The sequence below is a fragment of the Megalobrama amblycephala genome, linkage group LG13 (genome assembly GCF_018812025.1).
Source record: "Megalobrama amblycephala isolate DHTTF-2021 linkage group LG13, ASM1881202v1, whole genome shotgun sequence".
Classification (NCBI taxonomy): Eukaryota; Metazoa; Chordata; class Actinopteri; order Cypriniformes; family Xenocyprididae; genus Megalobrama; species Megalobrama amblycephala.
In genome coordinates, this window is record NC_063056.1 from 7,903,813 (window position 1) to 7,920,681 (window position 16,869).

General features: G+C 37.5%; 1 protein-coding gene across 1 annotated transcript; it reads right to left on the reverse strand.

Moving 5' to 3' along the window:
• Positions 1-9,309: 9,309 nt before the first annotated feature.
• Positions 9,310-11,988, reverse strand: LOC125244093. Its single transcript, XM_048154053.1, has 4 exons — positions 11,628-11,988; positions 10,945-11,025; positions 10,643-10,723; positions 9,310-9,899 (listed from the first exon to the last, which is right to left on the reverse strand). Exons 1-4 carry the CDS (start codon positions 11,777-11,779, stop codon positions 9,563-9,565), a joined length of 651 nt encoding a protein of 216 aa, XP_048010010.1. The 5' UTR covers positions 11,780-11,988; the 3' UTR covers positions 9,310-9,562.
• Between the last annotated feature and the right edge of the window lie 4,881 nt (positions 11,989-16,869).

A 16,869-nucleotide genomic window follows, 5' to 3' on the forward strand; every position in this document is an offset into this window, starting at 1 on the left:
ATTACCTTTCACAACATCCATCTTATGAATGTGTGCATGACAAGTTGGCCAGAAGTGATGTTTTTAGTTGAAAAAAATAAATAAAAATTAGTATTTAATTAGACACACCTATTGTTTAGCTTCAGAAGACATTGATTCATCCACATTGATTCATCTCATGGATTACTCTCATGATCATGACTTTTATTTATTTTTTATAAATTTGTCAATGTTCAATCCCCATTAACCTGCATTATATGGACTCACAGAGATGATTTAGTTGCCTAAAAATCTTTGTTTATCTGAAGAAATAAAAGTCATATACATCTGGGATAGCAGCATGAGGGTGAGTTAATGAGAATTTTCATTTTGAGGTGGACTATTTAATATGGTCTGTTGCTTTCTTGATTATTTTTCATATATAGTGGTGGCCAAAATTATTAGAATGGCCAGAGATATTATATTATATTTTATTATTATATTAGAAAAAAAAAAAAAAACTTCTGCTCACCAAGGCTTAACTTATTTGATCCAAAAATAAAGCAAAAACGGTAATATTGCTAATTATTCCAATGTAAATCAGCTGTTTTCTATGTGAATATATAGTAAATTGTAATTTATATCCTGTGATCAAAGCTGAATTTTCAGCATCATTACTCCAGTCTTCAGTTACAACGTGTTTGCATCTCGCTAGCTTGTTAACTTGTCATCAGTCTCGCGCGCTCCTCTTTCAACGCGTTCATCAAACAGCTGTGGTAACTCGGATCGGATCAGTCTACAAACACGGTGAGTCATGTCATCCTCTCACAGAATTGTTTCCTGTTCCATCTGTCACATGTTCAGTATAGCTCTCTCTGTCAGCGACGAGGGATTTACATGTCATAAATGTAGGGAAATAGTCAGGCTGACAGAGAGAATCTCAGAATTAGAGACACGCATCCAAACTTTAATCGAGGATAATAAGAATGCAGGGGCTTCAGGTACTGTTTTGGATGCGACTAGCTTAGTGAACTCTGTACATTGTTCGTTCCGGCTGTAGAGCCCGCGCAGCAGGGCACTTGGGTAACGGTGAGGTGGCCTAGCCGCGGAAAACACCACTCTATTCCAATAAGAACATCAAACAGGTTCTCCCCACTCAGTGACGCACCCACTGAGAATCCTGTTGAAAGTGCCCTAGTTATTGGCGATTCTATTACACAGAACGTGAAAATAGAGACACCAGCCACCATAGTCACATGTTTGCCGGGAGCCAGAGCACCTGACATCAAAGCAAATTTAAAAGTGCTGGCTAATGCTAATCGTAAATATTCTAAAATTATTATTCACGTCGGCACAAATGATGTTCATTAAAGAGGTGTGTGAACTCGCAAATACAATGTCAGGAGAAGTAATTTGCTCTGGTCCCCTTCCTGTTCGTCGGAGTGATGAGATAGTTAGCAGATTATCATCACTCAATGGCTGGCTGTCTAAGTGGTGTCCACAGAATAATATAGGTTTCATAGACAATTGGAAAAGTTTTTGGGGCAGACCTGACCTGTTGAAAAGAGATGGTATTCATCCGTCCCGGGATGGTGCTGCTCTTCTCTCTAGTAATATGGCACATAGTCTTAGAGCTGAAACATGACAAACTGGGGCCCAGGACAGGAAGCAGACAGACTGGCTAAACTGACCGTCTGCTAGCTGCCTCACATTAAAGAAGTCAGATAAATCCCAACACATAGAAACTCTTACACCTAGATATTATCACATAGAGACTGTGTCTGTACCCCGAATTAGTAAAAACAAAAAACTTCCAAACCCATTCAATGGTAAAAATTTAACTGATGTTCAACAAATAAAAAATAGAGATAATAATGATAAACAAATGATAAAGCTTGGATTGTTAAATATTAGATCACTTTCTTCAAAAGCACTTATTGTAAACAATATTATCACAGACAATAATCTAGATGTGCTGTGTTTGACAGAAACCTGGCTAAAACCGGACGATTACATTACTTTAAATGAGTCTAGTCCTCAATCATAACCTTATCGACACAATCCTCGTCAGAAAGGCAAAGGGGGAGGTGTTGCTGTAATTTATAGTAATATTTACAGTATCAGCCAGAAGTCTTTCAAATATAATTCCTTCGAAGTGATGGTGCTTTACGTAACATTATGTAAGTTGGCTACTGTATACAGGCCACCAGGACACCATATAGACTTTATCAAAGAATTTGCCAATTTTCTATCAGAATTGGTACTAGCTGCAGATAAAGTCCTTGTTGTTGGTGATTTTAATATCCATGTAGATGATAAAGACTCATTGGGATTGGCATTTACAGACATTCTAAACTCTATTGGTGTTAGACAACACGTGTCAGGACCCATTCATTGTCGTAATCATACTTTAGATCTAATATTGTCACATGGAATCGATATTGATGCCGTTGAAATTCTGCAGCAGAGTGACGACATCTCAGATCATTATCTAGTCTTGTGTATACTACATTTAGTCAAAGAGGCTAAACTGCCTCCCTGCCATAAATATGGTAGAACCATCACTTCTACCACTAAAGATCGCTTTATAAATAATCTTCCTAATCAGTTTCATCACCTTAGCATACCAGACAGCTTAGAAGACCTTGATGTTGCAACAGAAACTATTGCCTCTGTCTTTTCCAGCACATTAGACTCAGTTGCTCCTTTGCTTTTAAAAAAGATTATGGAAATTAATCCAACGCCATGGTACAATGAGAACACTCGGGCCCTAAAAACAGCAGCTAGAAAAATGGAGCGCAGCTGGAAGAAAACAAAACTAGAAGTATTTCGCATTTCATGGAGAGAGAAAATTGAGTACAGAAAGGCCTTAAAAACTGCTAGATCTGCCTATTTTTCAAAACTTTTAGAAGAAAATAAACACAACCCTAGGTATTTATTTGATACAGTGGCTAAATTAACAAGAAATAAAGCTTGAACTTCTGATGTTTCCGAAGAGCATAGCAGTAATGACTTTATGAACTTCTTTACTTGCAAGATTGATAATATTAGAGAGAAAATTAGAACCATGCAACCGTCTACTACAGTATTGTGTCAGACAGTGCATTGTAGTGTCCCTGAAGAAAAATTCAATTCATTTTCTGCTTTAGGAGAGGAAGAATTGTCTAAACTTGTTAAATCATCAAAATCAACAACATGTATGTTAGACCCTATATCGACTAAGCTATTGAAAGAGATGCTTCCGGAGGTCATAGATCCTCTTCTTAATATTGTTAATTCATCTTTATCACTAGGATACGTACCAAAAACTTTTAAGCTGGCTGTTATTAAACCTCTTATTAAAAAACCACAACTTGATCCTAGAGAATTAGTAAATTACAGGCCGATTTCAAATCTCACTTTTCTATCAAAAATACTAGAAAAGGCAGTTTCATCACAACTATGTTCCTTTTTAGAAAGAAATAGTATCTGTGAGGATTTCCAGTCAGGATTTAGACCGTACCATATTACTGAGATTGCTCTCATTAGAGTTACTAATGATTTGTTCTTATCATCAGATCGTGGTTGTATCTCTCTATTAGTGTTACTGGATCTGGACCCACTTTATATTAAGTGGCCTTAACTACTATGTACTTACATTTAAATTAATCATTTAATACAATGTACTTATTGTGTACATACATGATATTACATTGTACTTATATTTTAAAAACACCTGCATGTAATTACATCTGTAATTAATTTCTGTAATTACATTTATAATTACACTGTTGACCCATCCCTTACACCTTACCCCTACCCTTAAACCTACCCATACCACTAAAGCTTTCCCTAACCATACCTGTATCCCACCCCAAAAGCTGCAAAAGTGTTTTGCAATTCAATATGAACCCAATAAGTACATTGTACTTGTTTTTTTGATGTTAGTACATAGTAGTTAAGGCCACTTAATATAAAGTGGGACCCTGGATCTTAGTGCTGCATTTGACACTATTGATCACAATATTCTTCTAAATAGACTCGAAAACTATGTTGGCATTAGTGGAATTGCATTGGCATGGTTCAAATCATACTTATCTGACCATTATCAGTTTGTAGTAGTAAACGATGAGATGTCATATCAATCACAAGTTAAATATGGAGTACCGCAAGGCTCAGTACTAGGACCGTTGCTTTTCACTCTGTACATGCTACCCTTGGGAGATATCATTAGGAAGCATGGCGTTAGTTTTCATTGTTACGCTGATGATACTCAGCTCTATATTTCTTCACGCCCTGACGAAACTTACGAATTCGCTAAATTAACAGAATGTATAGCCGATATAAAAAACTGGATGACCAGTAATTTCCTACTACTAAATTCAGAAAAAACAGAGATTCTAATTTTTGGACCAAAAACTACTTCACGCAGTAACCTAGAATACTGTCTAACACTTAATGGCTGCTCTGTTAAGTCTTCGTCGTCTGTTAGGAACCTGGGTGTGCTCTTTGATACCAATCTTTCATTTGAAGGCCATGTTACTAGCATCTGCAAAACCGCATTCTTCCAACTTAAAAATATATCTAAACTACGACACATGCTCTCAATGAAAAATGCAGAACAGTTAGTTTATGCGTTCATGACCTCAAGGCTAGATTACTGCAACACTCTACTGGGTGGTTGTTCCTCCCGCGTGATAAATAAACTACAGCTCGTACAAAATGCAGCAGCTAGAGTTCTTACTAGAACTAGGAAGTATGACCATATTAGCCCAGTTCTGTCATCACTGCATTGGCTTCCTGTTAAACATCGTATAGATTTTAAAATCTTGCTAATTACTTACAAAGCACTAAATGGTTTAGCTCCCCAGTACCTGAGCGAGCTCCTAATGCATTATAGTCCTTCACGTTTATTGCGATCTCAGAATTCAGGCCAGCTGATAATACCTAGAATATCAAAATCAACCACAGGCGGTAGATCCTTCTCCTATTTGGCACCCAAACTCTGGAACAATCTTCCTAGCACTGTTCGGGATGCAGACACACTCTGTCAGTTTAAATCTAGACTAAAAACACATCAGAGAGAGAATTATACTGCACTATATATCAGAATGATTGATTTATGGCACCCATAAAAATATCCCCACCCCACCCCTCCCTCCCACCCCTCCCTCCGGACTGGACACCTGTTTGGACACCTGTTTTTGTCCTCCCCCACTACCCCTCCCTACTACCCCCACTAAGGAATTTATGACTGTGTTTTGGACTTTGTGTGTTTTTGAAGTGAAAATGTTTGAAAACGATGCTTAAACTTTAAAATGTAAAACAGTGTATCGGGGTGACAGGCATGGGTTTTTTAAGGGATGTTTTTATTAAAGAAAGTTATTTCACATATTTAAATGTTTTTAAAAAAGACATTAATGAATTGTACAAACACAAAGACAATTTAAAATGTTTTTAGATTTTCTGAAACAAAAGTATAAAACACGTGCACTAAGTAACATTAAGCACATTAAGTATATCAAGCAATAGTTGTTAAAATACAAATGATTTTAAAAGTGAAAAACATTTCTAACATTTACTTTTAAAGTTTTTAACAATAAATATTTCTTACGCCACTCTGTGAAACAGGTCCTTCCTCTTCGTTGACAAATTCAGAATGAAGTCAGAACAGGGCGTGAAAACACTCTCCAGTCTCCGCCCCTAACACTCCTCCAAACATCGACGTCAGACTCATCCCTAACACGCCCGCCTCAATGCCGAAAGATAGAATGAAATTTAAAAAAGGACATTAATTAATTAATTAAACAGAAGATTATCAAACAAACGCACTATCATTAATTATATTAAGTAGTGTTGTTAAAAGACAAATGACTTTTAAAAAGCAAAAACATTTCTATCAATAAATATTTCTTACTGCTCTGTGAAACACGTCCTTTCTCTGCGTTGTCAGATACAGAATGAAATCAGAACGGTGAGTGAAAACACTGTCGAGTCTCCGCCCCTAACACACCTCCAAACATCGACGTCAGACGCATCCCTAACACGCCCCCTCAACACCAGAGCGATAGATTGCGCATGCGTCTTTCTTGCGGAGGGGTGTTTAAAAATGATTCAGCAGTGTGCATAAATGCGAGATACGAGACTTGTGATTTTACGTAAACAGAATACTAATCTGTAACAATGGCTGAAGCATCTCTACCTAAAACTCCTGAGAGAAGCATTGATGATGCAATGGGGGATCTGTCTCTTGCACCAAGGAAACCTTTCAGAGGACCGTGGTTGTCCAAATTTCTGCATAACAACAAGGACCGAGTCAGATATGACTTTCATTTGTCGGGCAACCGCGTGTGTATGTACGACTTCAACAAGATTAGCCGCGAGGTCAAATTGATCAATGTGGATAATGACGAGAGATTTACAACAAACTCAACAGACGACCCCGATCTGCTTTTCACAGAAAAGGATTGGATTCTGTTTTACACACAAGTGTGGCGCGATCTGAAAGAAGGACGCGACGAACCGTTGTTCATTGCTGAATGGAAAGGGGTAACCATGGGGACAAGATACAGGCTACTCAGAGATCATATGAACAAATATGTGGATGACTATGTTTATATCCTCTGCAGTGATTTTGGAAAGGGGCTGCCTGAATGTTCATGGCCTATATCAGAGGCCGATCACCTGAAATACTACGACCTTAAATTCATGTTCCAGTGGAAAGATATACCTGTGCTGGAGGACATTTTTGCTAAAATAGATCAATTGTTTAAGCGGTGCGACGCGTTTGAAACGTATAATGGTATCAAAGTAAAACTGTTTCACCCTGAATGGTGCGTACCTACCAGGTGTGGCGTTCAGATTGTAGCTCCGCCTACATTTTACAACCATTAATATAGCCACGGATGGGAGGGTCTACATCATTCAAGCATTATGTCTCAAGAGAGCGCACCTGTTACTTCACCTCTTAGCCCTGTGGCTGGACCGTCACCAACATCGGTGAGCGGATGTCATCAGAGACCCGACTTCTGGCTAAGCAAGCTCTGTACCGAACTGGGGTATCATAACCTGTCTTTCCTCGCAAACTACGGAGCTACCGGACACATCTCTGCCCCCACTGCTGAGTCTGACATTACCCTTGATGAATCAGACGGTTGTTTGGGTATTGAAGGAATTAAAGTTATTAAAGCGGTGATTGTTGTGCTCCTGGAACATCTGATTGACAAAAAACTTAAGACAGAATGCGACGGATGCGCTGTGGACCATCCATCGCAGACAAGACATTCATGTCTGTATGAACCCTCTGCTTATTATTTTTACAGTGTTTTTAACAAAATAACCAAAACACTGTTCATACCTGAATTAAAAAACATTCTGGCACGTGCGTTGAAAGTGTTCGGTTTAACACCGCATCTACAGAGAATTCAAGGATCTGCTGAGACAGTCTTATGCAAACTCAGGGATGAAATGTACATACAGGAACAACTGGCCTCTCTGAGACAGAAACTTGTGGACGAGACCTGTGAGCAGATTGTTTATGACGCAGTTGACGCGTGGAAAACTGCCACACCTGCTTCTACACCTGAGACCGAGTCGCTGTGAGATGGGGAACCTCTTCTGCTGTTCTACATGGTTGATTAAACACTTCTTTAAACAACGTATGAAATGTCAAATATCCAATTTACTGCACAAAGTGATTGATGACACAACATGCAACGATACAGATGATAAACGTTTAACGCAATTAAAGAATCAGATGTGTATAGTGAGAAGATTATCGGACGAATGGAATAATATAACATACATGACTATTGCTTCTGGTTGTGATCCTTGTATTATTATCAAAAATATTCTCGAGATGATGCCTGAAAATGCTGAATCGCTTAAGATAGGCAACATACTATGTATTTGTGCTTATGTAACCGACGTATGTTCTGAACTAATGTCAAGAAATGAGACTGTTGATGTTTGTAAAATTATTAACACATCGGCTGAATACATGGTGGATAAAAATTTTCTGGACGACATGTAATTTTTGTGTGAAACATACTTTTTTTTCCCTACATGCTTTGAAAATAAAAATGCTGTTTTTAAACGTCTGGTCATTATTTTGTGGAAAGAGGTGGGGCAACATGAGTGAATTCATGAAGAAAATGTATTACGACCCAACAAATCCAGGTGCTTTGGGTGGCAAAAGCAGATTAAAGCAAGCGGTACTACATGAATATGGTGTACGTTTAAAAGACAAAGATGTAGCTGATTGGTTGTCTACTCAGGATACGTATACATTGCATAGAACGGCTCCAATAAAATACAAACGCAACAGAGTCGTGGTGTTCGATCATCAATTTCAGGCAGATCTAGTAGACATGAGCGCTTATTCAAAGAAGAATGATAACATCAAATTCTTATTGACGTGTATAGATGTATTTAGCAAATATGCATGGACTAGAGTGTTAAAGAACAAAACGGGGCAGGAGGTGTCTAAAGCGTTTGAGTCTATATTCAAAAAAGATAAAAGAATTCCTCTCAAGATTCAAACCGATAAGGGGACAGAATTCTTAAATAGACATTTTAAACAATTAACAAAAAAGTATAACATGCATCATTTTACTACAGCCAGCGATTTAAAAGTGAGTGTGGTCGAGCGATTTAATAAAACATTAAAAGGACGAATGTGGCGGTATCTAACGGCTGTCAATTCCAAGCGCTACTGTGACATATTACAGGATCTGAGTGATGGATACAATTCTAGCTATCACAAATCTATACGGATGAGACCTTTGTACATGTGTAAAGAGAATGAGCCAATTGTGTTTAACCCTCTGGAGTCTGAGGCTGATTTTGGGCCCTGGAGAAGTTTTGACATGCTCTGACATTTGTGCTTTTATCAGTTGATTATAAACATATTAATGACAAAAGTGTCATTACACTGTATTCAGCACAAACTAGGCTACCATAATATGTGAGGAACATGTATGTACATGTTTGTGTTTTTAAAGGAATAATGTTTATGCGTGGTTATTGAAAAAAAAAAAAAAAAAAGTAACTGAAACAATACCTCAAAATGCATACTAAATGTTTTTTCACAAGACTTTTGAGAATTGTATATTTTAGTGTAGAGTTTTTGCTTCAAAATGATGTGGAAATGATCCTCCCTACTCTGACACATAAAACATTGTATTGATTTTAAATTTCTAAGACACTTTTTGTTTAGGTAGGCCATATGCGAAGAGGTGTGACTCTTCATGAATAATGAAGTGATTTACACCTGGGGAGATTAAGACCCTGCCCCTAATGAGCCGCATAATGAGCCATTCAGTCAGGAATGTGACTGAGTCAACTAAGAAAATGCAAAGACAAGACATATCATTGTTTTTTTTTTCTTTTTTATTTAAAATAAAGTTAACAATATAATCCACATATAAACTAGGGTCAAAGGCACATTTTGTGTATACAGGCAAATAAAGGTAAGGTTTATAAAAAAAGCCCACTTTTACACCCTATACATAACCTGCTTGATCACATATAGATAATCTTTGCAGCCCAATGGTCAGTGAGAGGTGGTGAACAGAGAATCTGAACAGTCACACATCTGTGTGCCATTTTTGAAAACAGTTCCTTTTCAACTGAAGACACAAGTAAATGTCACATGCCTGGCATTTCCAAGGTGTGTCTTGCCTTTTACCAAGCTGTACTTTGCAAAGCATGCAGTTCCGACGACCAGCGGTGGCATTATTCCTTGCATTTTGAACATTTTGAAGAGACTCTTAGGAGTGTGTTCATCAGCAGGACGCAGCTGTGGTCCAGGTTCCCGTGCAGGTAGGAATCTCAGAGTCTGTGGAACCATGTCAGTGTCATTATCTGTTTTCCATGACAGAGCTGAATGCCTGTTGCTTGTCTGAATGTTTTTCTTGGCCTTTTTTGCAAAGGGTTTTGGAGCACTCTCATTAGGGCTATAGCTGGAGAAAAAAAAACAGTGAGATGGTTATTACACAAGGAGCTATACTATTTGCATCATCAATAACTAATACTAATATAATGTTTATTATTGTATATATTAACATTACCAAGCACTAATGCTAATATATTGTGCACGCATAAGAAAGAAAGCCATACAGACACATATATACATACACTACCATTCAAAAGTTTGGGATCACTAAGATTTTTAATGTTTTTAAAATATGTTTCGTCTGCTCACCAAGGCTACATTTATTTAATTAAAAATACAGTAAAAACAGGAATATTGTGAAATATTATTCCAATTTAAAATAACTGTGTACTATTTAAATATATTTCACAAAGTCATTTATTCTTGTGATGTCAAAGCTGAATATTCACCATCATTACTCCAGTCTTCAGTGTCACATGATCCTTCAGAAATCATTCTAATATGATGATTTGCAGCTCAAGAAACATTTCTGAACAATTGTAAACAATAAATGTCTCTTGAGTAGCAAATCCTCATATTAGAATGATTTCTGAAGGATCATGTGACACTGTAGACTAAATAGTACACAGTTATTTTAAATTGGAATAATATTTCACAATATTACTGTTTTTACTGTATTTTTAATTGAATAAATGTAGCCTTGGTGAGCAGACGAAACTTATTTTAAAAACATGAAAAATCATACCGATTTCAAACTATTGAACGGTAGTGTACATAGGCCTACCATATAGTGGGTGAACATGTACTTACTCTTTCTCATTTCCGCCTGTGTTGCTGGGTGCCCTCTTAGTGGGAATTGCAGGTGAATGCGAGAGTGATGGATCCACATTCCTAAAAAAAACAAATTGTAAAAAAAAAAAACCCTGTTATTATTAGCATATAAGATACTACTCTCATACCATTACCTATGCATAACGGACAGGAAAGTAACAGGTATACAAGCATGCTGTATATGTCTGTCAACTGGCCATTACCGGACAAAGTGTGCGAATGTGTAAACGTTACAGTCTGCTATATCAGTTTGCACATATAGTGGGTAAACGTGTACTTACTCTTTCTCATTATCGCCTGTGTTGCTGCGTGCCCTCTTAGTGAGAATTGCAGGTGAATGCGAGAGTGATGGATCCACATTTCTAAAACAAAACAAAAAAACTGTTATTATTAGCGTATAAGATACTACTCTCATACCATTAGCTATGCATAACTGACAGGAAATTAACAGGTATACAAGCATGCTGTATATGTCTGTCAATTGGCCATTACCGGACAAAGTGTGCGAATGTGTAAACGTTACAGTCTGCTATATCAGTTAGCACATTTAGTGAATAGCAACACGTTCGGGCATTTCACAACCAAGCATATTTTAGCACATTCACGTCTATCATAATATGCTATTGAACTGCATGCAGTTAATCGATCTAACGCGTGTATCCAACGTATCTATGCATATTAATAACAAGTCGAATATCAACAGAAAAGCATTCTATTTATAAGCATTTTTATGAGATAAAGTTATATAGATAGATGTAAATATAAGGCAAATATATATGTACGCTTATATAAAAAAAACACGTCAAATAATTTAAGTATATCAACAGAAAAGCATTCTATTTATAAGCATTTTTATGAGATAAAGTTATATAGATAGGCCTCGATGTAAATATAAGGCAAATATATATGTACGCTTATATAGAAAAAACACGTCAAATAATTTAAGTAAAACTAAATCACTTACTTATCAGAAACTGTATCTTCAGCTGGATCAAGTCGCTCTTCAAAATACAGACGTTCATCGTCAGAGTCGTGTTCTTCTTCCGAGGAAAAAGTGAACTCTTCCTCACTGTCCAGGACCATCTGAAGAGCCTGCTCACCTGAGTAGCGTGCCATCTTCCAAACGCGCAGGAAAGCGAATGAATCTGATGAAACTTGATGCTTTTTAAGACGCTGTTAGGGGCGTTTACAGTTTGCATAGATCGCCTCAGCACATTATATTATGAATAGAGCGCTCTGCGCGTGGGCGGGCACACATTAAAGATAATTAGGTAAGACAGGAGAAACAGTACCTCTCTTTACTTTTATACTGATTACATAAAGGGAGAATATTTTTTTTAGAATTTATTTGTTTCGTTTAAAAGAAGACACTTAAAGCTTTGCAAAGACATATCTCTCATGTCCATGTAGCATGTATAAGCCGTCTATTTTAGTTACTTTTAGTGACGTTTTAGAATGATGTTTGCAGAGACGGAGATGGCAGGACAGCACACCCTGTATATTTTATTTATTTTTAAAAAGCACAAAGTTTTATTTTGATTGTGAGTGTACACAAAAAAAGAAGACATTCTATAGTTTCATTTGATATATTACTTATGTCTCTATGATAAAAAAATGACGGAGTATTTTAAGTCTGTTTTGCTGCAATGTGAAAAAAAAACTGCAAAACGCGCCGGCGCGTTTTTAGACCTCAGAGTGTTAACAACTTATATGGGGATCTGCGTAAAGAAAAACCTGTTTTTAAATTTAAAATAGGGGATGTGATTAGAGTGTCTAAAGTCAGAAATGTATTTTCTAAAGGTTATGAGCAGAATTATACGGAAGAATATTTCACAATAGCAGCGTGTATACCTCGACAACCTCCCGTATACAAAATACAAGATTACGATGGCGAAATAATCGAAGGAACGTTTTATGAGCAAGAACTACAGAAAATTATTGTAAGCCCAGATAAATCATTTAACATAGAAAAAATTCTAGACAAGAAACGCTGCGGAAAGTCTGTGATTGTACAGTATCATCATGGAAGAGGAGGGGTTTTACATTACGCTACCTTGCAACGCCTCGAGGGTCGTATATCCCGAAAACAGTATCTCTAATTACAGAACGAGACTATCTAGGACAATTAATTTAAAGGGGTTATGGGAGGTTGCTCTGGTTCAATTCGACTACCCTAGTTCGTGGTACGCGTTCTATCAGGAGGACGCAGCCTTCATTATCAACTGTGACCAAAGTTTACTGAAAAGCGAAGAAGAACATTATAATGCTAAAGAAGACATTAATATACACATTGATCATAATGTTAAAACCATACCAGTGTTACGCAATACCTTAAAGGAGGGGTATTACAAGGATGTGCCCATTTTACTCAGAGAAATAAATGCGTCCCTCCCCCCACGTGTATATCTTGGTTACGATCATATAAAGAATAAGGTATTTCTAAAAGCTCCTCAGAATGTCTCATTGACGTTTTGCGGCCAGCTGGCTATTATTCTCGGCCTCAAACCAGGTGTTTCTATAGAGACTGCGAAGAGTCTCCGTGAGAATCGAGAAGACAGAGGCGTGACAGTAGTCTACGCTCCATTTCAAGCTGATATAAGAGCTGGTTTTTACACCTGTTTCGTTTATACAGATATAATAGAGTACCAATCAGTGGGTGATGCTTATGTGCCTTTATTAAGCACGGTACATTTAGACTGTGAGCCTAACAAGAGCGTCAGTGTTCGGTACGACAAGCCGCACTACGTGCACGTAAATAAAAGCAGCATCACAGAAGTTTCCATTGAGGTAAAAGACGATCGAAACCAGGACATTCGGTTCACCTACGGAAAGGTAACGGTTAAACTACACTTTAGACCCGTGAAGCAGCATCAGTTTTAAATGGCGTACCTCGCTCAGTACAAAATGGATCCTGAAAGTTATATAGCATACTATCAGAACCAGGCTGGGAACGGTCTGCCGGGTTATATGGGTGGGGGTGTAATGTACGGATCGGGGTTTGCAGGAATTGGTGGCGTTTTTAAAAACCTATTTAGAATGGCCCTGCCATTCTTAAAAAGAGGTTTCAGTATAGCTAAACCCCATCTAAATCCATGGACGCCACAGACCCGGGGGGCCAGAACGCCGGCCTGACAAAGAGGGCTGCATTCACCAATGCAAGCAACGTTGTAGAATTATTAGCTCCGATTCATTCAGATATATTCTTTCAGCCTAAGTTACTCATTTCGGGGATCGATGTACGACTTAAAATGACCCGTGCAAAAGATGAATTTTGTCTGATGGCCGGTAATGACGTCGCTTATAAACTCGATATAGTATCAGCATCCCTTTTTGTAAAAAAGGTCACCGTATCGCCACCTGTTTGCCTGGGTCATGCTCAGGCCCTTTTATCTGCAACTGCGAAATACGTGATTGAGAGGGTGTCCGTTAAGAATCTGTCTATACCGGCTGGTGCGCGTGTCTCTAATCATGAGAATCTATTCCTAGGTACATTAACAAAATCTATCATTCTGGCCATGACGGACAACACTGCTTTTTCAGGGGCATACGACAGAAATCCTTTTGCTTTTAAAAATTTTAATCTGGAATTCCTGGCACTTTGTCAGGACGGGGTACAGATTCCATCACGTCCCTTTCAACCGCAATTCGACAATGGATCAGCAGTAAGATAATTTTCATATTTCATATCATAATGTGTATGTGTGTGTGTGTGTGTGTGTGTATGTGTGTGATGAATAAAAGAAGTCGTAAAACAAATCTTTTCTCACGTTCCTTTATTAACGTAAATCACATACATTTAAATAAACATCCATATACATCTAAATAAACACTCACATACATTTAAATAAACATTCACATACATTTAAATAAGCATACATATACATTTAAATAAACATTTATAACGACTAAAAACTCAACCATTGACTTGCATCCAGCGCCGGTGAATTAAGCACATTATCGCCTGAAATGTTCGACGGTTGGTTATACGACCACTTTTGCATCCGACGTTTCTTCAGGGACGTTTTTGGTGTGGCACCCGGGTCTCTTGTTCCTCTTTTAATAGATTCGATTGTTCGTCTAACGTGATGATTGCTTTATTGTCGAGAAAGGGATATTTAGGGGTTCAAGCACGTAGTGCTGAAACCCTATTGTAATTGTCCTGATTTTTATTATTATTATTATTAGGGGTTCAAGCATTTAGTGCTGAAACCCTATTGTATTTGTCCTGATTTTTATTAGGGGTTCAAACACGAAGTGCTGAAACCCTATTGTAATTGTTAGGATTTTTATTATTATTAGGGGTTCAAGCACGAAGTGCTGAAACCCTATTGTAATTGTTAGGATTTTTATTATTATTATTAGGGGTTCAAGCACGTAGTGCTGAAACCCTATTGTAATTGTTAGGATTTTTATTATTATTATTATTCTGCCCTAAAACGCATCGTGCAGCCCAAACCGTAAGGCCTAGAGACTTAAAACTTTGTCAAATGATAGTACAAAAATCGAGGAGAGGTTGACAAAGTATGACCCAAATCGGCCAATAGGTGGCGCTACAGCGATCAAATGCGCGAAATGGCTCATAACTCCTAAACCGTGTGTCACAGACTCATCATTGGAAAGCTGAGACCTTAACGAACAAAACATATATCTCCGATTTCATTTCCGGTATGCAAATTTTTCCGCCATTTTGAATTTTGTCAAAAACCTACTTTTGCGAACTAGTCCTAGGTTTTTCGTCCGATCTGAACCAAACCAGTGCAGAAATGTTCTCTGGAGTCTAAAGATCAATAATTATCGAGAGAATTTTGAAATTTTGATTCACAGTCGCTAAGAGGAACCAAAACATGCAATGTGGGCGGAGCCACTTTTACTAAAATGGCTATAAATCAAGAACGAAATGACATATTTGCACCAAACTTGGAAGACGTGTAGGGGCTCAATCTTTGGTCGCGATAAAAAAATCGCGTCGATTGGACACTAGGTGGCGCTATAACTTATATAAACTTGATGGGCATATTCGACTCATGGTCCTAAAGGTCTGTAAGAATTTTGAAAGAAATCGGCCACAAGTTGGCGCTAACGAGTTTTACGCCTCGGCAATCACGTGGTGTTTCATAAAACCACATAATATGCATATCATTTTATAGATCTCCTCATGCTGAACATCTTTGCCTCAAGAACTAATGCTGTCAATCAAATCATTCATTAAGTATTCGCAAATATGTGAAAAACCTACTTTTGCAAACTAGTCCTAGGTTTTTCGCCCGATTGGAACGAAACCAGTGTAGGACAATTCTATGGATTCTATAGATCAATAATTATCAAAAAAAAGTTGAACTTTGCCCTTTGGGTCGCTATAACTGGGTCATTTAGAAAATGGGCGTGGCTAAATATACCCAAAAGCCTATAAAACCTAAACAAAAAGTCAGATCTTCACGAAAATAGGTGAACACATGCAGCATATGAGTCTAAAGAAGTATTCCAATTTTCGTGTAAATCGGACAATAGGTAGCGCTATAATTGTGAAAAAACTTTAAAAAAACATATGTTTTTAATGGTTTTAGATCAAAATATATATAACTTTGGATGTGTCTGACTTATTTTCACGGGAGTCACGTCTTTAGACTCCTGAATCCTTGTCGAGTCCAACGATATCAAACATGTTAGGTTTCGCCTTATGGTTTGTGCTACGTTGTGATTTAGCGCTTAAAAAACTTTTGCGAATATCTACGAAACCGTTAGTCCTATCGAGACGAAACGAGCGTAGAAAACACGAAACCTAAGTTGGTTTACTATATATTATAGCCCAAATGTCAAAATTTTGATAGGAAGTGGGAAAAAAATCCAATCAAAGTCTTTCATGGGTCATTTTTTATGCTCTCTGATATATAAGTGTCTATAACTTCAAAATGAAATGAGATATTTTCACCAAATTTGGCACACATATGTATGGACACATTCTGAGGACACCCCGCAAAAATGGTGGGAATCAGGCAATAGATGGCGCTGTAACTGTCAAGAAACCTTTATAAACCATGTTTTTCCTTGCTAAATTGCCTGAATTTGCTCTAAATTGTCTTTTCTGTTTATAATCTAAATGTTTACATGCTTGCTAAATAAAATATAATACCTTTGTATGTGCTTAAAGGCCTTAAATGCTTGAACCCCGGTAAATGCTGCTTGCAGCTTTAATTATTATTATTATT

Bases quoted from the DNA above. Each gene is read 5' to 3' on its own strand.
- LOC125244093 (XM_048154053.1), bottom strand. From the start codon at position 11,779: ATGGCACGCTACTCAGGTGAGCAGGCTCTTCAGATGGTCCTGGACAGT. The intron at 11,026-11,627 runs GTAAGTGATTTA...GTTTTGTTTTAG, and splicing joins GAAGATACAGTTTCTGATAA to AAATGTGGATCCATCACTCT. The intron at 9,900-10,642 runs GTAAGTACATGT...TTTTTTCTCCAG, and splicing joins ACAGGCGGAAATGAGAAAGA to CTATAGCCCTAATGAGAGTG.